The 24,084-nt window shown below is 41.8% G+C and overlaps 1 protein-coding gene across 4 annotated transcripts in view; it reads right to left on the bottom strand.

Moving 5' to 3' along the window:
• Positions 1–24,084, bottom strand: part of TSNARE1 (t-SNARE domain containing 1) — a 531,215-nt gene that overhangs the window by 272,684 nt on the left and 234,447 nt on the right. For all 4 annotated transcript variants that reach the window (XM_082045886.1, XM_082045889.1, XM_082045887.1 and 1 more), the window contains 3 exons: positions 10,773–10,863; positions 6,871–6,945; positions 5,078–5,134 (listed from right to left, as the gene is read on the bottom strand). In XM_082045886.1, the coding sequence (XP_081902012.1) occupies positions 5,078–5,134; positions 6,871–6,945; positions 10,773–10,863 (223 nt within the window). The remainder of the gene's footprint in view (positions 1–5,077; positions 5,135–6,870; positions 6,946–10,772; positions 10,864–24,084) is intronic.

The following is a 24,084-nucleotide window of genomic DNA, read 5'->3' as shown; positions in this document are numbered from 1 at the left end:
GCTGTGCTTATACAGCATCTGCCATGATCAGTACCCTGCAGAAATAGAAGCCCAAGTAACTGGAGACATTACACGCACACATACATATATGTGGTTCATGCAGATATTATTGCCAATAAATTATTGTCCCATAAAGTCAAGGATTGGACCTTGCTGCCCCAAAACTGAGAATTTCAGTTTAATCACATAAAAATGAAAAACTTCATAAACGGGAAGAAAGAGAGAAGTGATGCTTCCTGTGAGAAGGAAGTCCATTCAAAGCACGAATAAATTGATGCAGTCAGGAGAAAGAAGCTTGCATATGCAAATAGAGGTTTATTACCCATTTTTGTGCTCCTAAGAGACATAATTTACTGACCTTTGAGAAAAGGGTCAAGCAGACTTACGGAATAAGAAACAAAGGCATCACTTTTGTCAACTGCCATGTTCCAGAGCAGTAATTATCTTTCCTTCTCCCTGCGAGCAGCAGGAAATGAAGAGGGGTGCCATTACACTATGACAATTACTGTAATTTTAATTTCTAAAAATTGCCAGGAATGTTTCCTGTTACCAAAAAAAAAAAAAGGCCTGTTCAGATTTTTTGGTGTAGTTTTAATTTAAAACTCATTCCTCAGCTAAAATAGAGCTGTGCTTCTCCTTCTCTCGGCCCTTTTGGGGTACCGTTCACAAAGTCTACATAGTGAGAAAGCCCATTTTCTTCCTCATTAGTTGAGTAGATGGCGAAGCGTGATCAAGGAGGACCCAGGAAAGATGGAGGTGGTCCGATGACATGTCACAGATGGAGTAAGTCTGCAGAGAGTTGTCCCTGCCAGGGATGGATTCTTAAGAGACCTCAGCTCTTCAGCCTACTTTGCTGTTGGGTTGAATATCACTTGAACTTATTAAGTCACGGGCACAATAATATATTGTTCTTTCTTTGGGAATTAGGTGATGTTAGATGCATAATAATTAAAAAAAAAATTAAAAGAAGGATTCTTTTCATCTCCTACGCTCAGAGGGACTATTGGCTACTCTGTGTATTTTCTGCAGGTTAGGCTATCATTTATTGTTTTAATATTACGGATAATCTATTCTGTGTTATCAGAACATCATCATAGAATAGAATCATAGAAAAGTTTGAGTTGGAAGGGACCTTCAAAGCTCATCCAGTCCCACCCCTGCAATGAACAGGGACATTTTCACCAGCTCAGGTTGCTCAGAGCCCCATCCAGCCTGGCCTGGGATGTCTCCAGGGATGGTTCATCCACCACCTCTCTGGGCAACTTGGGTCAGTGTTCCACCACCCTCATTGTAAAAAATTTCAACAGTATTTCTCATAAATGGAACACGACTTTCCAGGATTCCCCTGTGCATTCCCATGAGACTTCTGAGGTCTCATTTTGGCCACTGGTTGAGTATTTAAAAATGCTTTCCCAGATCCCAGGGAAAGAGTTTTTTTTCAAATAGTTGCCACAACTCATGTTCAACAATGATCATTTAGTGTAGTAAAAATTTGCATCTTTCAATATATGCAGTAATGCACCTATAGAACCACATCGATTTGTCTAAATACAAACATATTCTTACAAACACATATTTAATTCAGAATTTTTATAACCTCAAGCTTCAAGGAATTTTGGATCAATGACTTTATTTTGCTTTTATAAATAAATAAACTCAATTAAACAGTACTTAGAGTTAACCACAATAGGCAGGAGAATAATTTTCCCAAAGGTTCACTTTCCATTTTTTACCTGTTATGTGGGTCTAGGGAATCAATTACTCCCTAAAGGGAACTTATTAGAGCCTGTGTTACCAAACACCTTACCTTTCCCACCCACCAATTGAAGAGAAGAATTATAGGGACACACATATAGAAAGACTAGCATTCTTCAAACCTCTTTTCATTTGCTGTAATAAATTAAAGCACAAATAAAATAAAACAAAGCCCTGCAGGCAAGCAGCATTTGAATCAAGACCGAACCTACACCAAGTCAAGAAGTTCACCATTCGGTCTCACAAGACCCATAAATCAGGATCCCTGAACATATGTAGCATTTTGCATTACTGTACAGGGTGTTAACTTTAATGCCTTAATATATGCACATTGTAGGCAATTTATGGTTGCTGTGGGAACTGTAATTTCACACGTCCTGACCAATCTGCAGCTGGAAAAATAATAGTAAGTAAAAAACAATCACACCACTGCATTCCCTTCAGTAGCTTTTACACATTTAATTTCTCTCTTTTTTGTATTTGAAGGGGGAAGAAAAGAAGACGTGTGAAGCCACAAATGCACAGGAAAGCTGAAACAAACAGATGTGAATTAACTTTCACCCTTTTCAAGCAGTTTGAACAAAACCTCATGTTCCCCCAGCCCAAGTGTCACCGCATGAAAATGTGTGATCAAGCCTATTTCTGAGTCAGAAGCATCTCACCAAGGACATAATCCAATCCCTTCTTTTTCATAATGCACTGAAACCAACCACCAGCATTCACTTGCAAGTGACAGCTACGAGGCGAAATGATCTGCAGCTGATCCAGTTTAACAAAATTTCTGCTGATGCTGCCTGCCCCATACCACATTGTTACTGCTACTGTCTCCTAATGGTTGCATTCTTACCTATTTTAAAGGCAAAGGGGGTTGTCTCAGTCCTGTTCTTCCCTCAGTCTCTCTTTACCTCCAAACCCACCATCACTTGCCTTCAAGATTTGAGTACTTTTATCCGACATCTTGTTTTTTTGGCCTATTAAAACTCCGTTCCCTTCCAGAAAAGGTGGGTTTTGGAGTCATCAACTATTTTCAAGCAAAAAAAGAGTTGTTTGCATCCAGGTTTATTCCAGATTCAAGGACGCACAAGAGCTGTGCAATAATTAACACTCTTTATCCTGTTAGCACTGATTAATGGCCAGGAGTGTCCCACATCACATGGAACAGCCATGACCATGCAGCCAAGTGGTCATCCATGCAAGACCAGAGGTGTTCCCACCTCTGCAATCCACTCCACCAAGAGTAATCTAACAGAGTTGGTTAAAAGCACAAGAAGTCATTTATTGGCATGAAAACAAAGCAGAGTTTATTTGCTCAAAATAAACGACTTTATCTCTGTGCTCCGTCATCAAAACCAATAGCTGTTTGACATCTGGTAGATTTGACCACCATACAAGAATATGTTATTTGTGACTGTGTACAATACCCATGTTCAAAACAGGTCACCATTTGATGGACAAAAAAGGCTATAATATTTCTATACATGCATATCTGATAAGCAACATCTGTGGATGAGCACTCCAATGATGGTGGTGGGAACTCTCAAGAAAAGTAAAAGAATACATTAGTTCTTTGGCACATAAAGGTCTTAGTTTCATTAGCATTAGTACCTAAAACCACCTAAGAGATACAAAGGTCTGATCCAGAATTGTAACCAATTAAAACCTATTGAATATTAAAGCTCTGGTCCATTGACTTGACCTAATGGTAGAGTCTTTGATGCCATCATTCCACCCTTCTTTACAGAGAAGCATTAGTGCTACAAAGAACAAATATTTCTTACCTACACATTAAAGAGGATATAGAGAATCAGGTGGCCAACAAGGTATGAAGATTCATTAGCAAAGCAGAAAATCTGTTGACTGCCCCGTAAAAGAAAAGACCATCAAGAATACCAGAAATAATCACTGAAATCAGGCAGAGTTCTGCTTTTTGGTGCATGAAGTCAGTTGTAAATACCTAAAACCTTTTCAGTGTGTAGGACTTGAAAGGGAAACCTGATCTCTGCTGGACTCATACTACAAAGAAAAGAAGTGGACAGGCTGGAGAGGCTCCAGAGAAGGGCCACAAAGATGATCAAAGGCCTGGGAAGCCACAGTATGAAGAAAGGCTAGGGAACTGGGTTTGTTCAGCCTTGAGAAAAGAAGACTTAGGGGAGACCTCATCACCATGTTCCAGTATTTAAAGGGTGGCTACAAAGAAGATGGAGACTCCCTTTCTAGAAGGAGTTACATAGGAAAGATGAGGAGCGATGGGTACAAGTTACCCCTGGGGAGATTCTGATTGGAGAGAAAAGGAAAATCTTTCAAAATGAGAACAATAAGCCACTGAAAGTGCTGAATTCCTTAACATTGGACACTTTTTAAGATTCAGGTGGCCAGGGTGCTGGGCCATCTTTGCTTTTGCCAACAAAGGTTGGACCAGATGACACTTGAGGTTCCTTCCGACCTGGTATTCTGTTCTGTGATCCTATCCTATCCTATCCTATCCTATCCTATCCTATCCTATCCTATCCTATCCTATCCAGCTAACTGATCTCCTGACATCAAAACTCTCATTGAAATCTACCAAGATTTCTTACACAAACACACATAGCATTACTATTTAAAAATATAGTATTCTGAGTTACTATACGTGAACAACCACACACATACGCATTTATATACATATATATACACATAACAATCTTTGCATTCTTAATCATGTTACACAGGTGCACAGGTACACATGCATTTAATTATATTTTATATATACGCACACACATGAACATATGAAACTAATTATATGCACAAAACTATAATGTATATATTCTGATTACATATAGTATTTATTTATTTATAAAGTTCCTAATATAGGTAAAAAGAGAAAAAAAGGCTCTATTTGCCTATATGTATAATATTCAACCACAGTGTAATGTAGCTGAAGAACACAGAATCGCTTTTAAAACCAAGGATTTGATTAAAAATCTCTCTTACTTCTATGAATTTGAACTTGGAGTGTGATTTCACTTAGCCTAAGAGAAGGGGGTACAGGACTCCTCTTTGACACATTTTAGAGATGACAAAACTCCCATCCAGAATGGAAAAAAAAACGCCTCATGAGAACAGAAAAGCAGAAAATAATTAAACAGGTTTACATATGCTTTTTTTTAATTGGGTCCTGTATCTTCCTGCTCCAAAGATGTCATACATTTCTATTTGAAAAGCACCTCAGTGTCTTCCATGTAGGTAGTGGGGGAGCACACTCTTCGGCATCATTAGCGGGGTTAGAAAACAGCCTTTTCTTAGCAATGTACTTGCCATTAAACATAGAGATACATGAACTTACCTGTTTGGTACTTCTCTGCCCAGTAGGAAGCAAAGTTTTGGATTTCTCTGCTATTTTCTGTAAAAGAAGAGGAAAAAAAAAGGCTGAGAAAACAGTGTCCAAATATTTAAGTAAGGAATCATTTGAAGATATTTCTTATGTTTTTTTAAAGAAAATGACACGGGAAAAAGTCTTATTATTTAGAAAAAGAAATGGAGTATAATCACACTGAAAAGTTTGGTCTCGCAGGAATTAAAAGTCTTCAAAGCTTCCAGAATGACAAGGTTACCAAAACTGAAACACGCATTTAAGAAATGACAGCTAGGACGTGGATAAGTAGCAATTTACCACTCAGATTGGTTTCCTGACGCAACCGGGCATTCACAAACTGCAGGGGCTAATTTTGGCACTTATGAATTGATGACAGTTTTTTGTTTTTTTTTTTTAATAAAATCTTTACATGTACAGTTCAGAGGGATTGTTCTCATGAACATTAAAAAAAGAGCACAAAATACATGTGTCACTTTACCTGAATCATTCCAACTTCTCATTTAAGAGACAAAGCCATTTCATTTAAAGACTCCATGCTTAGGTTTTTGAATAGGACAGAGAAATAATTAAAAAGATGAGATAGCGCTAGAAATAATGCACTGCTATTACATAATGTACATGCAGTTGAAGTGCAGTTTTACGTGGGTTTTTTTTTAATTTCTTTTTAAACCATGGGCGGCAAGTGCTGGGAAATCAATCAGTAGTGAGTGTTTCTAACAGAGATACAAGTGCATGTTGCTGGCCAAATTTCATGACACCTGCATAATTAGAATATATTCTTATACGTGTTGCAAACATGGGTCAAGCTCACTAGGATAGTAAAAAAAAAAAACAAACAACCAGAGTTTGTCCAGGTTGTATTTGCATAGAATTCAATTAATCCAGATGTATGTTCAAACTGGTTACTGCAGGGGAGAGAAGCAGTTTCAGGATGGTAAATTGAAATCATTACTACAGTCTTTAAAAGCAAAGCAAATCTGCGCTTCAGCAGAGCCTCCCCAGGGTAAAGTAGGAGAGCAAGAAGCAAATTAAAGAGCTGGAGTTCAGGTTTTGTTTATTTTATTAAACTGCTTGATCTTGGTGACAGGTCCAAACCACAAGATGTGTTTGGAAACCTTCTGACAAAGCCATATAAACTTTTAAGAGGTGCCTATAAGAAAGATGGGGACAGACTTTTTAGCAGGGCCTGTTGCGATAGAACAAGAGGTGATGGTTTTAAACTGAAAGAGGGGAGATTCAGGCTGGACATGAGGAAAAATTTTTGACACTGAGGGTGGTAAAACACTGGCCCAGGTTGCCCAGAGAGGTGGTGGTTAAACCATCCCTGAAGACATCCCAGGCCAGGCTGGACGAGGCTCTGAGCAATCTGAGCTGGGTGAAGATGTCCCTGCTTATGGCAGGGGTGGGACTGGGTGAGCTTTGAAGGTCCCTTCCAACCAAAACTATCCTATGATTCTATAGCAGATCAAAGCCATAAGGTGGGTTAACATTTAAATTAGCAATGTGCATTTTCTGTAAGTAGTAAAGTTGAAAGGGGCACTGTGCAATCAATTCTTCTCCTCTGTAAGTGGAGACACAACAAAATAATGTCATAGCCAAGCCACGTTTTCCAATGTAATGTTACACTGCTTTATGGACAAATAAAGAAAAGAGGGAAGAAACTACATGTGACCAGCTTTATGGAGATGTTCCACACTCCTGGGAGCCACACTTAACACGTTCCCAAACACATATGGAAGAACGGAAGCCAGTAAGACCCTCACCTTCTGCACAGCTCCGTATCTCTGGATGGCATCTGAGAGCTGGTTCATCAGCCTGTCCAGCTGAAGTCGTTCTTGCTGTTTTGGAAGAGCAGAAGCCTGGTTAGTAGGTGTGTAGAGATAAATCAAGTAGTAGACTCCATCTGTGACCATGGGAAGTGCTTCTGGTGGAAGACACCAAATAAACAAGGTGGGTACTAATTGTCTAAAAAATTAAATTTTACTGAGGCTTCCAGGATGCTGCAAGGTTTTATTTTAGGAAGGAAGCACAAGATTCTTTGCTCTTTCAGGTCAAAGTAATTCCAAAAATGCCACCTTGGATATTGAATATAGCACTCAAGTCATGATCACTGCTAACTGAGCAGGACACCTTCTGTGGCAGGAATACATAGGGGGACATTTTGCTGTCCTGCTTACTGTATGAAGAGGGTCTGACTCCAATACCAGTTCTTAAAGACTGTGAAATGCAAGGAAATAAATACCTGATGGACATCAGAAGAACAGAATGGTTGTAGCATGCTACCCTGTTTCTACTTAATAAAATCCAGCCTTGGATTGTCTACTTGAGATGATAACCTAAGGGAACCTCCTATAAAAAGTCCTTTATTTGGGTGATGCCCCATGAGGGAGTCCATCACCTCTCTTCATGGCAATGGGTGATTTATCAGATTTGAAATGTCCATCAGCTATAACAACATTCTTTTTGCCTGGCTTATGGCCTGATTGCCAGAAACCAACTTATCTCAATGTTTGCCAAAACATGTACCCAACTGTCACTGCCTTTTTCTCTGGAGCTCACCTCAGCAAGATACCCATCTATGTTTTAAACAAAAGTGTTCTCAGAAGGAAGAACCCAGTCTAGACTGATGTAACTCAACAGGATAATGAGGTTGGTGAGACCCTGGCCCACGTTGGCCAGAGACATGGTGGATGCCCCATCCCTGGAGACATCCCAGGCCAGGCTGGATGGGGCTCTGAGCAACCTGATCCGGGTGATGTCCCTGCTTATTGCAGGGGTTGGACTAGATCTTTGAAGATCCCTTCCAACACAAACTGTTCTATGATGCAAAATGGTTACTCTCAGATGGAGTGACCAAACCCAATCAACAAACTATGTCATGCTAATCTCTAGAAATTCTCCTGGAACTGTTCTACCCTCTGGATCTCAGACTTCAGGTATGTAGCAGCTCAAGTGTCCAGGCTCTACAGAGGGGAATGAGCTGCAAGAAAGCAGGATGTCACCTTAAAAACCATACAGCAAACAAAACCCAATCTACACTAAAGTTACTAAGCAGAAATGTTCACTTTACAGCGATTTCAGCTCTTTCAGACAACTACTTAAGAATACAAACGTAAATTTTATAAAGGACGGCATAAACATCTTTAAATTTTAATGGTATTTTCATACGCAGAAGAATATCACAGTATTACAGTTCTTCATCCAAAGATGTAAAACCATTTTTAGAACAGGGCAAGTATCATTATTCCCATTCTACAGATAAAGGTCTATAAACCTTATGTTTGCTACACATGCAAAATAAGATTGCCACCCTGGAGAGCTGATCTAATGGTCCAGCACTCATCCTGCAAAAACCTGGAATTCCAGATAGGCCTCTCTATTTAAGTCCTTTGAGGTTAGTTTGAAGGAAGCCCTAAAATAGCCATGTGCTATTTTACATCAGTCTTCTGCCTTGTATCACACTGATCCACTTACATCAGTATGTTTCCTCCTGAAATAAATACCAATTTGCTCAGTTGGGCATCCTGACTCCAATTGCTCCAGCAGTACCTGGAGATTCAAGGGAAGTCAGAGGAACTCTCACAGCAAACCTTGTTGGCAATGCATTACAGGTGGAAAATAAGGAAAATAAGGAAGAAAGAAAAAAAACATATATATTTTTTTGTCGGTGTGTACATGCAAAGCAACACATAGAATAATAGATTGGAAAGGACTGACTATACAGCTCTAAATTCATGGAAGGCTTTTCATGCTGTGACATATCTTACGGGAGGAAAGTTTGCAATGCTACTCAGATTCCCAAGAGGCACTTACCAACCAGCAGCCATTATCCACCAGATCTGCTTATTCTAGATAAGGGAGGAGGGCTACAGGCTTTATATCAAAACTTGTAGGTTTAATTATTTAAACTGCACACTGTTAGAAGAGTTAAAAAAATAAAATCTGTTAAATTAATTGGCCAGGGAGCAGAAAAGTTATTAGGTGATGCCAATAGAGAGCAGCAAGTTTATTCCTCAGATTACCATAATTGTTTGTGTGTTTATTTCTTTCAGCCCTTACATATTATCCCTTTAACTTAGCTATTTTTCTCCCCATGACAGTAAAAGCTACTCTGCTGAGAGTCCCCCGTGGACACTACATGGGCTTCAAGGGCAAATAATGACATACTTGGGTGGCACTATAATTGGGTTTAATGTGACCTTGCCTGATTTCTCTTTGGACCCAATTTATGTCACAAAAGAGAGCCAGGAGTTCAGCACAAAACAGCCCAAATCCCCATATCTCCAAGAAAGCAACTTCTGTTTCATCAGACTCGGAGGCAGAAAAAGGAAGAAAAAAGAAGTCCTTATATTCCACCGTTAAGCAAAGCAACATGATAACAAAGATCAAAGTGTTAAGGTTGATGTCTACATATGGAGAACAGTAATTCCATCCTCCCCATCACACGGAATAGACTATCACCCATTTGTTCTTCTGGGTGGGCTGAATTGCACACAGTACTCTACTGATTACAAAGGTAGCCTGGGGTGATTCAGCTCTTCAGTCCTTACCTCATATGCCTGTTGGCAAATGACATAAATCCAGGCTCTAATAAACACTTGGACAGAGATGAGTTGTGTGTTTAGAGCAGTGTTTGTTTCTTTTTTCTAGGAGGAAGGACGGTGAGAACAGAGTTGAAGGAATACAGGACTTTGGAGAATGGCAAGGAGTGAGTGAGGTTAAAGCACGAATTCAGGTAAGTTCCTAACCCAGAAACTATAATGATACTGGAAGGAAGAACATAACAGAAAACTGCTTGGCAGAATTAAGTAGAAAAGAATCACCCTTATTCTCATTCCAGGTGCTGAATCACCTGTTATGTGGGTGAAACTTCTCCTCAGCTCTCACACCAGCTGGAGTTTGACCCTCTCATTAATTTTCTGTTCTTTCCCATGATGTGTAACAGAGGACAAAGTCTGGGGTATTAAAGGTCTTTATGGAAAGGTCAGAAACCTTCTGTTTGTCCAGTCATTGCACAGGGGACCAGAGGATGTGGATCACTCATACCCCTGTGACAATTACGTTCAGATGAGTTGAGCCTATTGATGACAGAAGAGCAGTCTGTCTGTAAAACAGATGGGCTTGCTTTGGAGTGAACTGCATTGCCAAGTTTTGCTCTGATCTGGCCACAGCCTGTAATTATCTATCCCCACTGCTGCCTTTACACTAGCATACAACAATGAATTAATGTCATATCCAGACATATTGCACTGCTTTGCCCTTCCTGGACACTTCACACACTTCCAAACTCATCTGCACCCCATGCACCCACAACTGAGTCTTTAACCAATGCCAAACTCATGTGGATCTGGGTGATTCTTGTGGTACTTTCACCCAGACTGAGTGAGACCCTGAGGTAGGAGTGAGAAAATCAAGTCTTTGTTGTCCAGTGCCTGATTTCCAATTCCACACAATCCAGTTCTGGGAAAAGAAACGTTTCTTGCAGCTGTTTTCCCATTGGTCATTTCTAAACCCAAGCTATGCTTGTGGTGTAACAGCAAAGGATGTTATAACCAGACATGAAGCTCAACAGTTTTAAAGTACCCACTGTCACTTTATTTTTTCATTATTCCTTCCTCTGCAAGACCCATAGCTCTTCCCCAATAGCATCTCAAATGACACGTACCCTGGATGAGCCTCTGACAACCTCAGACAGCTGCTTGATGGCTTTGGTGCTAGTCGTGATGGTTTTATTAGTCTCCTGCTGGGTTGCATGCCTGCAGAAGAGAAGAGAAAATGGGAATTGTGATTGAAATTAATTGCATAATGAGACACTTAACAGAAATTTTTCAAGTTGCAGAGCAATTTGGACAGTGCAACATACAGCACATGGAGCCATGGTAGGACTATGCAAGTCCAGGGTCTTGACCAGCAACGGTGGACAGAAGGCCGTAGGAAATACTAGCACAAAGACAACGGCTGCAAAGTCGGTTGGGAAGGATAAGGTGAAAATAGGGGCTGGGCAGGTAATGAGATCATCACAGATGGTTGGTATCGCAACAAAAATGGTCAAAAGAAGGGTTGTATAGCAAAAAGAGATGAAACTCAAGCGTCACAAGCTCAACACGGGATTTTCAGCCTCTAAGCTTCCCCAGGGAGCACTTCACATCTTTTTCATCAGAAAAGGCTGTTTTTCCATAACACTTCAGTGAAAAACTCTAGAAAGACCTGGAAAACATGATTTTTTTTCTCCCATAGAGGACACATTTGAGCCATGGTTGCATTGAACAGACTCATGTGGAGGGGTTTTGATAGATAAAGATCTGTTGCTGAATTAGTCAGGCTCAAAGGAATCTCAAGGCCGCTTCGAGAAGCTGAGAACAGAATCTGCTGTGAGAAAGAGGGGCGTTCCTCAATCAGCGGGGTCCTGGTGTGGCGTGAATCATCGGATATATCATCAGTGAGACTCCAGCACATGGACAGTCCACGATACTCATTTAGCGAATCCATGCTTGGAGCGTGGACGCGTGATTAGAATATCGTTGCATATATAAGGAGGCTTGTTTCTGTAATAAATGGCTTTAGCGTGATTCACATTGAATTGACTTGTTTTGCTGAGTCCTTATTTCGCTCCAACAGACTCATTTGTCAGGGCTCTTTTTTTTAGAATGGGCAGGATGTGGAGTGAATGGAAGGTCCTTGATTTAAATATGTTAATATGACACTTTTTGGTCCACCCTGAGCACCCATGGCCCACCCTGCCCCTTCAGCTCCTTCCTGCTCTCTCTCATCACTGATGGAGACCAACTCTATCAAGACTTATGCCAACTCTTTCAGACCATCATTTGAGGACAAGACCAGTCTTCACCAAACAGTATTCACCAAACACAATCTTGACTATGAATAAATTGAGACCTCTCAGCCACCACTCCACTGACTTTCATTTCCATCTGGTCAGGGTAGATGGACATAGGTACCACAATTGCGATATTCACCTCCATATAAAAGTTTTTCAGTTTTTATCCACTTAATCAATATCTCTGTGCAGACAGCTCAGGTGCGAAAGCAGTCTAGGGTAAAAGTACACTTAATTTTATGTCTTGTACCTACCAGATATACAAGTGAAAGCTTAACATAGCATGAAGATAACATCTCTTAGCTGCAGAACAGTAATTCAGATGTACATTAAGGGTTGAACAAGTGCACAGGAAGGCACAGACTCCTTTGGCACCATAAGGGAAAGAGAAATAATCTCACACGACGACAAGACTGGATCTGATAAATAGTTATTCTGAGCTAAATTAAGATACTGTTTCTCCATTCATCCATCAAAATGCACTTCATTTATTCATGATCCCAGGACCCACTGCACCAGCTGATTAATTATATCACCTGCTGTTTGAGATGGAAGAGGTCATATCCACCACAGACAGGTATTCCATGTTGGGAATGGAATCCTGTCATGTTGCCTACCTTGAGGTGTACACAGCCTGATCCCCAGTCTTTTAAACAAGTAAATCTTGCCACCAAGTACATGAATTTCATAAGCAGCGGTTTAAAGACAGAGACTTCCACAACTAATTCCTCTTAACGCAACGCAAGGTGCTGGGGTTGATGTCCAGTCATTTTGTAGACCTCATTAAATGATCTGCACACAGAACGAGCCAGGGATTTACATACCAGCATTTCTCCCTCAATGGTTTGTTAGGCTCATGCATTTGATCCTTCCCAATCTCTAAAGCTAAATAATGTGTCCTCCATTTGCATTCTAATGGAAATTTTATGTAGGATATCCTGTGTTGTTAATCCACGCCAGACACAAGCTTTGTATTGAACTGCTGCAAAATAACTGGGAGTCGGAGTACAAAAAATAAAAGTTCTGCCTTCTACTTCTTCATTCAAAATGCACTTTAATGAAAATGCTGGTGCTTGATTTTGGCACTTCCCACTATGCTGTCAGCACAATTAACTTCTTATTCTTCAACCTCAGAGATATGCTCAGGAATCAGACAATGATTATATTTAATTTACATTAAATGCTATTAAGATCTTCATTAAAAAAAAAAAAAAAGGCCTTGAAACTCCACTCCCTGCAGCATTTTACTTTAATGGTAACAAGATATGTCACTATTATTATTATTATTATTATTATTACTAGCTTTCTTTATATTCCTCTCCCCATGGAAGTGTGGAAGTTAATTAACAGGGTGTCTCTGCTGAATAAAATTTGCTTCTGAAAAATTCCTCCACACAATAGTAAGTTAAATACTCAGACTATGTAGACACCGAGTACCTAAAATACAAACGTTGTAAAAGACTTATCTGTCTACTGCGCTAGTCTAAAAATAAGCACTCTAAGAGTAAAAACAAAAAGGGCACCTCTTAGGGAGAAAAACATCACTCGCTGTGCATTTCTGTACGCACAAAGATTGCAAAGACAATGCACTAAATAATAGAAAAGATGCCACACTCCTGCCCAAGAGTTTCCTACGGCTGTTGTTTTCTTTACTGGAGAAGTATGGTCCACCGAATCCGTAATCCCCAGTGTGCAGCTGCTTACAGTTTGTTCTTTGAATGCTCATATCTCTAATTTATTTACCCAGTTTCCAAACAAGCATAGCGAAGAGGCAGATGCGACATCGGCTGCTTCCCTTCTCCGCAGGGACAGAATGAAGGAGCTTAGCGACGGTTTCCGCCGTTTCTTTGAGACACTCGATGAATGACCAAGTCAATAAAAAAACAGTCAGACCCCAAATGCAACAGCAAAGACCGACAAGAGAAAGACTTCTCTCTGCCTTGCCGTGCCTGCCACCACTCACAATAATCCCAAAGAGCTTTGTTTTCTTGTTCCAGCACGAAAAAAAGTGGCATTTCCATTTATAATACATGATATGGTTTATTTTACTTTCATCTGATCCCTAATATAAGAGCAATAATAAGTTTTTCAGGTACAGATCAAGGATATCTCTACTGCACTGGCTTAAACTTAATTAGATTTCACATCTCCTTTGTCACGGTGCAACCGCATAGCAATGGAGCAGCTTTATGCATTTAGGAGCTGGGTGGTCAAGTAGAATTGGTGACAGTTAAGCCAAGTTGTGGGCCTACGGTGGGTCCTTGGATTCCCTGATGGAGGGCATGGGAACAGAAATTAGCCTTGAAGATATGAAGGCCTACCCATGAGAAAGATGGGAGTAAAGGAGTATCTGGAGATGCTAAGGATGTACCTGTGAGAGAGAAGGGAGTAAAAGAGTAACATTGATGATAGCAAAAATAGCCAATGAGATGTTACTGCTGTACCTTGTAATCAATAGTGAAGAGACACATGAATTGGTAAAACTGTATAAAAATGCACTTGTGGCAATAAATGGCATCTACTACTTTCATCCTGGAAGAACTTGGTCTCTGTCGTTTGTCTGTCTCAACCATGACACCAGGTAGCACAGCATAATTTAAACCATACACTTGTCTTTTGCACAGCAGCTGTAATGCTTACCACTCACTGCAGTTTTCTTGAACAAAAAAGAGGTAAAAATTAGAGTATGCAGAGCAAAGCACTGAGATGCGTGATTTGTGGCTTAAGCAGAAATAGGTTGAGTATCTGCATTTACATATATTCCATTGTTGTTGGAAACATAAATACGTAAAAGTGCATTGAGCACGCATAAAGGAATTGTTCAGACCACAAGACTTTATTCAATCTCTTCCCTGTCACAGAGGTGGATTTTGGGAAGGACGGATGTCTGTGGAAGCTGCTGATAGGCCTCAGTAAACTACAAACACGTGTATAAAACTTCTTGAATTGGCCGTAGACATGGAGTAGCAAGAGTACTTAGTCCCTGAGGCTCCTATTCCACTTTCTCCACCTAACCAAGGTGTTAATTTCAAAGCCAACAAACGTCCTTCATGGACGGTGGAGAGGGGCACCTCCAAAAGCACTGCAGAGAAGTCCATCCACCACTTTTGGATGTCTCCTACGCAGCCAGGATGAACCCACAGCAGAGCCAAGGTTATTTCCAGAAACAGATGACTCAGGAGGATGTGTTCAACAGTTGTGTTAGGAAACACTTATCTACGGGATGGAAACTCATGCTGCATAAGACCACTATAAATCACTGCGATAGACAACCCCACATCTTGTCTTCTAGGGCTGCTGGCTCTGCTTTGTACGCATGGAGGGATCAATGCAGCAGGCATCTCTCACAGAACCAGGGATACATAGAAATACATAGAATGTTCTGAGTTGGAAGGGACCCACAAGGATCATCGAGTCCAACTCCTGTCCCTACACAGGACAACCCCGCAGTTCATACCATGTGTCTGAGGGCATTGTCCAGTCTGTTCTCGAACACTGTCAGGCTTGGGACCGTGACACCTCCCTGGAGAGAGATAGTCATCTGGTGGATTGTACTGGTACTGATGGATGACAGATTGCACATGAGCCGGCAATGTGCGCTTGCAACTCAAAAGCAAATCATATCCTGGGCTGTATCACAAGGAGCGTGGGCAGCAGGTCAGGGAGGTGATTCTGACCCTCTGCTCTGTTCTGGTGAGACCCCCCTGCAGTGCTGGTCCAGCTCTGGGTCCTCAGCACAGGACACACATGGACCTGTTGGAGAGGGGCCAGAGGCGCCACAGAAATGACCCAAAGCTGGAACAGCTCTGCTGGGAGGACAGGCTGAGAGAGTTGGGGTGTTCAGCTGGAGAAGAGAAGCTCCGGGAACACCTTATTGCGGCCTTTCAGTGCTTAAAAGGGGCCAATAAGAAAGATGGGGACAGACTTTTTAGCAGGGCCTGTTGAGATAGGACAAGAGGTAATGGTTTTAAATGAAAAGGGAAATTAAGGCTGGAAATGAGGAAAAATTTTTTACAATGAGGGTGGTGAAACACTGGCCCAGGTTGCCCAGAGAGGTGCTGGATACGCCATCCCTGGAGACACCCCAGGCCAGGTGGGACAGGGCTCTGAGCAACCTGAGCTGGGTGAAGATGTTCCTGCTATGGCAGGGATTTGGACTAGATGACCCTTGAAGGTCCCTTCCAACCCAAACCATTTGATGATTCTGTGATCTATGAATATTTATTGCAGACATAAACAAAGCAGAAAGATGAACTAGGAGGAAAGGTTGTTTCACCAAGCACTAAAGTATATTTACTGTATCATTACATTCACAAAAAGGAAAAAAAAAAAATAAAAGGGTTAAATCTACATGTTCTGGCTCCGTACTGAAACTCACAACTCTTTTATTTTGTTTGTTTGCTTGTTTGTTTCCCTTCTCTCTCTCCTTTAGGACCTGATTGTGCCTGTTGAAAAAACATTTATGTAGAGGAAAATATGAGCTCTAATTCTGGTCAGTCAGCAAACCCCTTTCCATGCATGTAAATAATCCAGCAAAGTAAAATTCAGGAGAAAAACTGACTGGTACTTCCAAGTTTCAAGCCACACAATATTCTACAATAAAAGCATAATAGATTTCCAATTTGCCTGACACTCGAAAGTATTAGGAAATGTGGCGCTATTTTTCTTTAGGGAGCTCAGGGGATGGTCCGTAGTTGTGTGGGAAGGGAATGGGAGGTATTTCAAATCCACCTGACACCAGTGCTATGTTTTTGGTTGCTGGTTTTTTTTTGTTTGTTTGTTTTTGTTTTTGTTTTTTTGCATTGCTTCTTAAAAATAAATAAGAAAAATTTAAGAAGGTGTTATTACTAAAATAGGGATCCTTGCTCCCCTACAAAATTTGACCAGTGTCTGCAAGCTACTAGTTACACACTGACCAGCTCCCAGCAATTCGTTTGTGTTTTTCAACTCAGTCATCTCCAGGAGAGTATATAAGACCCCCTCTTAACCCCGCATCACCTACAGATTAGTTCATCATCGCCTTAAACTCCATCTGTCAAGTCATTACTGACAGCTCGGAGAGCACTCGAAACAGGACCCCATGGGAGGCAGCTTCACAATGTCACTACCATTAGTCACCTCTCAAGTCATTTTTTGCCTTCTCCTACCCATACTATTCCCAAGTAAGTTTTAATTTTACAAGTTTCACTTTATTTCCTAATAAAAGAGCCCCTTGGATCCTTTGTAAATGCCTTGCTCACACTGAGTTGTATTACACCTCCCTCCCTCTCATTATCCAGTAAGCCTCTTAGCTTATCAGAGACAGAAATTAATTTAATTTGCCATAATTTCATTTTGATGAACCCTGGTGCCTAATGATCGTGATGGTCTTATTTTTTTTTTATCTCCAGGTGCTAATAAACTGCTTACGTCTTTTTAACTGTTCTTGCAGCTTAGGTTGGACTGAAGTAGATCATCTATCTGCACATTTCTGAAAAAAACAAGAAGATCCCTCCTTTTCCAGCCCAAGGACCTCAGCTGCCCTCCGTGAGCTCTTAACATTCACCAGCATTTCCAGCATTGCTCTGATAAGCCTTTTAATGCCCGAAAATAAATGGCATCAAACCGTGACTCTTCTGATTGCTCTGCCTGCTCTTTCTAATTCTGTTGTGCCTTTTGCATTTCTGCATTAACGTGTGGACCACAGCTTAACATCTGTCACAGAAAGGTCACTGGGACGTGTCCCTGAAGCAATTCTCAGCAGCACTGACAGAGGTGCCTGTAACAACACCAGAAAGCAACTAAGCAACATCCAACCTGCATAAAATCATTGTCAGTGCCATTCTTCCACAAATTTACTGCAGCTCTTTGCTGAGCTTGAATCAAAGGCGTCATTTCAGGGCTTTCAGATGCATTATGCCCATCTAAGGCTCAGGGTTGTTGTGTTTGAAAGGCGTTTAGATGAGGTTCTTAGGGACATGGTTTAGTGCTAGAGTTAGGTTATGGTTGGACTCGATGATCCTGAGAGTCTCTTCCAACCAAAATTATTCTAGTCCACAAACACAGAATCCCAGAATGTCAGGGATTGGAAGGGACCTCAAAAGCTCATCCAGTCCAATCCCTCCACTGGAGCAGGAACACCCAGATGAGGTTACACAGGAAGGTGTCCAGGCAGGTTTGAATGTCTGCACAGAAGGAGACTCCATAACATCCTTGGGCAGCCTGGTCCAGGCTCTGTTACCCTCACTGAGAAGTAGTTTCTTCTCAGATTTAAGTGCCACCTCCTGTGTTCCAGCTCGTACCCATTGCCCCTTGTCCTATCATTGGTTGTCACCAAGAAGAGCCTGGCTCCATCCTCCTGACACTCACCCTTTATATATTTATAAACATTAATGAGGTCACCCCTCAGTCTGCTCTTCTCCAAGCTCAAGAACCCCAGCTCCCTCAGCCTTGCCTCACACGGGAGATGCTCCACTCCCTTCAGCATCGTTGTTGCCCTGCGCTGGACTCTCTCCAGCAGTTCCCTGTCCTTCTGGAACTGAGGGGCCAGAACTGGACACAATATTCCAGATGTGGTCTCATCAGGGCAGAGTAGAGGGGCAGGTGAACCTCTCTGACCTACTGACCACCCCACTTCTAATCCACCCCAGAATGCCATTGGCCTTCCTGGCCACAAGGGCCCAGTGCTGGCTCATGGTCATCCTGCTGTCCCCAGGACCCCCAGGTCGCTTTCCCCTATGCTGCTCTTCATCAGGTCATTCCCCAACTTATACTGGAACCTGGGTTTGTTCCTGCCCAGATACAAGACTCTACACTTTCCCTTGTTATATTTCATTAAATTTTTCCCCACCCAACTCTCCAGCCTGTCCAGGTCTCGCTGGATAGAAAGTGTTTTATGTACAGTAAAAGAGTGTTAGAAACTGTCCCCTTCCCTGGAAGTTACAGACACATTACCTTATGTTTCTAACTTCTAACTATTTTTTTTTTGGAAACACCATGTATGGGAGCCCCAATATACAAAAACTTCCTCTTATAACCTGCCTGATGCAGAGTACAAGTTGGAAGCTACAGACACAAAATGCAATAAACAATACATTGAATCCCAAGGACTTCCTGCAGGTAAAAAAAGCCAACTGATGTATCTGCTTAAATATGTTTTCTCATAATTTATATACGTGTAGACATTTGCTCCTGCATTTCAGTGTAGCATCAGAAAAAAAAGAAGCTTGTGTCTTCCTATTTAGGAATTTTCCAGCAAGAACTTACTGTGGGGCTCAGCCAGGGATGCGCACAGGCTCTGCACGTCACTGCAGGATATGACAGTCTTATCTATTGTATATTAACGTTAATCCCAGCGGTTACATCCCCATGTCTAGTAAGCATCCTCTACAGTTTAAGGGTCATGGGTGTTATTAAGAGCACCACTTCACACTATGTCAGCTTTTCTTTCATTGCTTGGTGTGATTTTTTATTTAAATAACATCACATGCTGTCACATTATCAACAATATAGCAATACACCCCACTTATTATGCACCAATTTTAACCGATGAAGCAATTTGGACAAACTGGATGAATGAACGTGGGTGCACAAGCGTGCAAGAACATGTCCTACACACACGTATATATAGGAAAGATGGGGATAAATGGACAGGAGATAAATTGCACTGAAGATTAATTCAGCCTTTTATCCTTCCCGCACTCTCTCTCTTGGTTTTAGCATTTAACGTGGGTTAATACTCGGTATGGCACTGTGAAAAGTAAAGATGAAGGACACTTTAGTGATATGAATGAGTGATCGATTGCTTCAGCTCTCCTTGAGGAACAAAATCATCATTAATAAAAAAGCCAGCACTTTGCACCTTCGAGCAGAAAAACTTCTGGTGAACAGAGATGTAGATCTTCCAAGGCTTTATTGTGATTTTGAAAGTTGCTTTTACTGTTTCATGTGTTTTCTTGCCACCAAGTTGTTTGGTGGCAAGAAAATACAGAACAAACATATGTAAAAAGGGAATACATCACACAAATTTCTGAGAGGTAGGCATTTTCACCCCAGAATATGTTTCACTAAAAAAAAAAAAAAAAAAAGCCAATGTTACTTAAAACACAGGCAATTTTAATTGAAAAATGAATCCTTTTCACTCAAACAACTGCAAAGTGTTTTGTTATTTTGTGAAGTGAGCAAAAAATCAAAGGCAAACCAAGAGCATGAGACGCCTTTCAGCTTGCCGTTATTATTTGTGTATTTCTAGTTAGGGGTATTAAAGTGCAAATGCTCCTATGTGTACACTTAAATTAAGCAATGTGCCTAAACCCAGTTCCTCCATCAGGATTTAAGTGAGAAAGAAAAGGCATTAGCAGTGATTGTACCACTGAAATTGTCCATGTGCAGCAAACAGGCTGTCTTATAAACCGATGAAAAATGTCCACACTTTGACTAGCAAGAAACCTAAAAACAAAGGCAACGACCAAGCAATTCTTCTGTAGTCTAAAGAGCAAAACAGGTGGTTTATCATCTCCAAGAAACTCGGCTTTAAGAATCAACAGACAAACTCCCAGGAAGCCTCGTAGCAGTGCAAAAACGTGAAGATTTGTGTTCAGTCACTGCAGGAATCAAGTGCTGTGGGGTTTGGAACAAAGAAGGTCGGCAAATAAAACATATCTGGTGAAGTTACACTGACCCCCACACACCATCCCAGACAACAAATGAAGGAAATGTAACCATAAATGTCAGCTGGTGGTGTGTCCAGGTGGCCAAGAAGGCCAAGAGCATCCTGGCTTGTATCAGGAGTAGTGTAGCCAGCAGGACCAGGGCAGTGACCATCCCCTTGGACTGGGCAGAGGTGAGGCCAAACCTCAAATCCTGGGGTCGGTTTTGGGCCCCTCGTAACAAGAAAGACCTTGAGGTGCTGGAGCAATTTCAGAGAAGGGCACAGAGCAGATGTATAGATGTGTAGAGGTCCCTTCCAACCCCAACAATCTGTCATTCTGTGATCCACCTCCATAAACTCCTGTGCCCCGTTGCAAACCCATATATTCCCAAAACATGACACCAACCACATCCCCTGAACTACGATATGATCTCCTGTCCCATTACATCTCCATACACTTACACGCAAATTCACAGAATGGTTGGGGTTGGAAGGTACCTCTGGAGATTATCTATTCCAACCCACCTGCTAAAGCAGGTTCACCAGAGCAGATCACACAGGAATGTGTCCAGGTGGGTTTGAATGTCTCCAGAGAAGGAAACTCCACAACCTCTCTGGGCAGCCTGTTTCAGTCTATGCCCGTTGCCCCTCATCCTATCATTGGGCACCACTGAAAGGAGTCTGGTCCATCTACTTGACATCCACCCCTGAGATATTTATAAACATTGATGACATCCCCTCTCAGCTTCTCTTCTCCAGGCTGAACAGACCCAGCTCTCTCAGTCTCTACTTGTAAGAAAGATGATCCAGACCCCTAATCATCTTCATAGCCCGCTGCTGGACTACCTCCAGTAATTCCTTGTCCCTCTTAAACTGCAGAGATACATGTAGGTACCTCTATGGTCACTAACACCCTCCACCTGCATGTCTCCAGCACCCAAGAACAAGATAGCAGGTCTCCTGACTCTGGTCTTCTGATTCCATCTTCCCTGATATGGGATGCCCAAACCAGGCCACATCCAGAGCTCTCAGGCTCTCTGGTCCAATGATACTGAGGACCAAACTGCCCCTGCCTCAGACACCAAAATGTCATGTTTGCAGCTCCTTTCCAAGGCAGTCGCTCCCACTGAATATGACACCTGGGGGCTTCACAAACCACGGGTTGGGAACCTCTGCTCTAAATAATGGCATTTCAGCTGATATTGGTTATGTTTTACCTTTGTGACCAGCTCCATTCACTCCCTAGCAAGAGCACACCCAGAACTCAGTGCTGCACAAGTGGGTTTTGTTTTCTCTCTCTCCTCCTCCTCTTCCTCTTCTAGAAGGGATTTTGGAGAACAGTGGTACACAGGTAGGGAAGTCAGCTGGGGGAAAGAGATGTTTTAAAGCACAAAACGAAGTGTGAAGGTTGAAGTTGGTAACAGTGCTGGCACTTTCTAAACACACTCCCTTGAGCCACTTATGCCAAGATTTATTTTTTCCTTTTTTTTTTTTTTTTAAGCAAAAAAGAGGAGAAAAGAAAAAAGTGAAAATAATATATGGCAGAAAACAGCTTTAAAAATATGTTTGCTTGAGAGCGGGATTTTTTCATCGAGACTCTATTTTTTTCCATGTTGCACTTCATTCTCAAAAAACACGGAGATGACGAAAAGCAATTGTGCTGGAAAGAGAAATGGATCTCAGCAGCCTACTTACCACCTATTGCTCTATCCCATATACTTCATATGCCTCTTTAAATCTGACATCTCTGCAGCTCTCTGAACATAAGGGCAAGCTGTGAAGTGCAAGAGAAATTAAGATATTTATCCTACACAGAGTTCAATGGACTCAGAATATAGAGTTCTTGATCTCTAGATACTTTTACTTTCATCTCCTTCACTGTCCTTTCCATTCAGCTTATGTTTCACTCTGCTTTGCGTAGCCTTTCTAGCAACACTTTAATTTAGCAGGCAGAAAGACGTCTCTGTCTCTTTTTCAGAATGATTAAGTTTCCAAAAAAAGAGACAAAATCTTAAAAGTAATGTTGCTGGTGAAGCTTCTCTGCTCATCAACCCCACATTTCATCAATTTAAAGACCCTTCAGACTCTCAGGTGACAATAATGCGTAATTCCCGATATACTACAAGTCACTTTCCCCCACCACCCTCCAGCCAACATCAGATCATAAAGCAGCCAAGCAGTTAGATTACAAAAACACAAGGCGCTTTATTGGCCAATAAAACACCCGCAAGAGCGGCCATGTGAATGAAGGCCCCATTTTGTGGGGTGATAAATTTTGCACTAGGACCCAGAAGGCATTTGTATTAAAGGAATTGTGCAAATCACCATCCACGATCCATGAAAAAAACATCTTAGGCTGTGGCCAGAAGGGCGAGCACCTCCAGAGGGAGAGCAACAATTAAAATGCACTGCCGGTGGTCCAAAAAATTAGACTTCATAGAGATACTTCCCTAATAAGAATAGGGCACAAATATATAATAAGAGTGGTGAGACCACACCTGGAATATTGTGTCCAGTTGTGGCCCCTCAGTTCCAGAAGGACAGGGAACTGCTGGAGAGAGTCCAGCGCAGGGCAACAAAGATGCTGAAGGGAGTGGAGCATCTCCCGTGTGAGGAAAGGCTGAGGGAGCTGGGGCTCTGGAGCTTGGAGAAGAGGAGACTGAGGGGTGACCATATTCATGGTTCACAAATATATAAAGGGTGAGTGTCACAAGGATGGAGCCAGGCTCTTCTCAGTGACAACCAACGGTAGGACAAGGGGTAATGGGTTCAAACCGGAACACAAGAGGTTCCACTTAAATTTGAGAAGAAACTTCTTCTCAGTGAGGGTAACAGAACACTGGAACAGGCTGCCCAGGGAGGTTGTGGAGTCTCCTACTCTGGAGACATTCAAGACCCGCCTGGACACCTTTCTGTGTAACCTCATCTGGGTGTTCCTGCTCCAGCAGGGGAATTGGACTAGATGATCTTCTGAGGTCCCTTCCAATTCCCCAACATTCTGTGATTCTGTGATAAACAAACTAAATGAACAATCTGAGGAAGTTTGTTATAAATCAACAGGTTCTGAGGGTTGTTTCATAGAATCCTAGAATGGTTTAGGTTGGAAGGGACCTTCAAAGCTCATCCAGTGCCACCCCTGCCATGAGCAGGGACATCTTCACCAGCTCACGTTGCTCAGAGCCCCGTCCAGCCTGGCCTGGAATGTCTCCAGGGTTGGGGCATCCACCACTTCTCTGTGCCAGGTCAGACTATCTGGGTAAGGTAAGACAATATTTTTTTCTGCTGGCAGAAGGCAACAGACCAAGCATAAAGTGAACTTCAGATATAGAAACTCTCTGTTTACAGTGAGGGACAACAGAAATATCCAATTGTCCCAATCCATCCAAATGTGAAACCTCTAAGTCCCATTATCAGAAACGTCTGCTGCTGATAGCAAATTTGTTCTCTAGGGGGAAAATGGATTCGGCTTAAGAACCTCTGTTAAGAGTCCAGTGTAGGTACTTGAAAGGAGAA

This window comes from Streptopelia decaocto, assembly GCF_964273445.1.
Source record: "Streptopelia decaocto genome assembly, chromosome: 2".
NCBI lineage: Eukaryota > Metazoa > Chordata > Aves > Columbiformes > Columbidae > Streptopelia > Streptopelia decaocto.
Note: the sequence above shows the minus strand (reverse complement) of the source record. Positions and strands in the feature narration are given on the sequence as shown.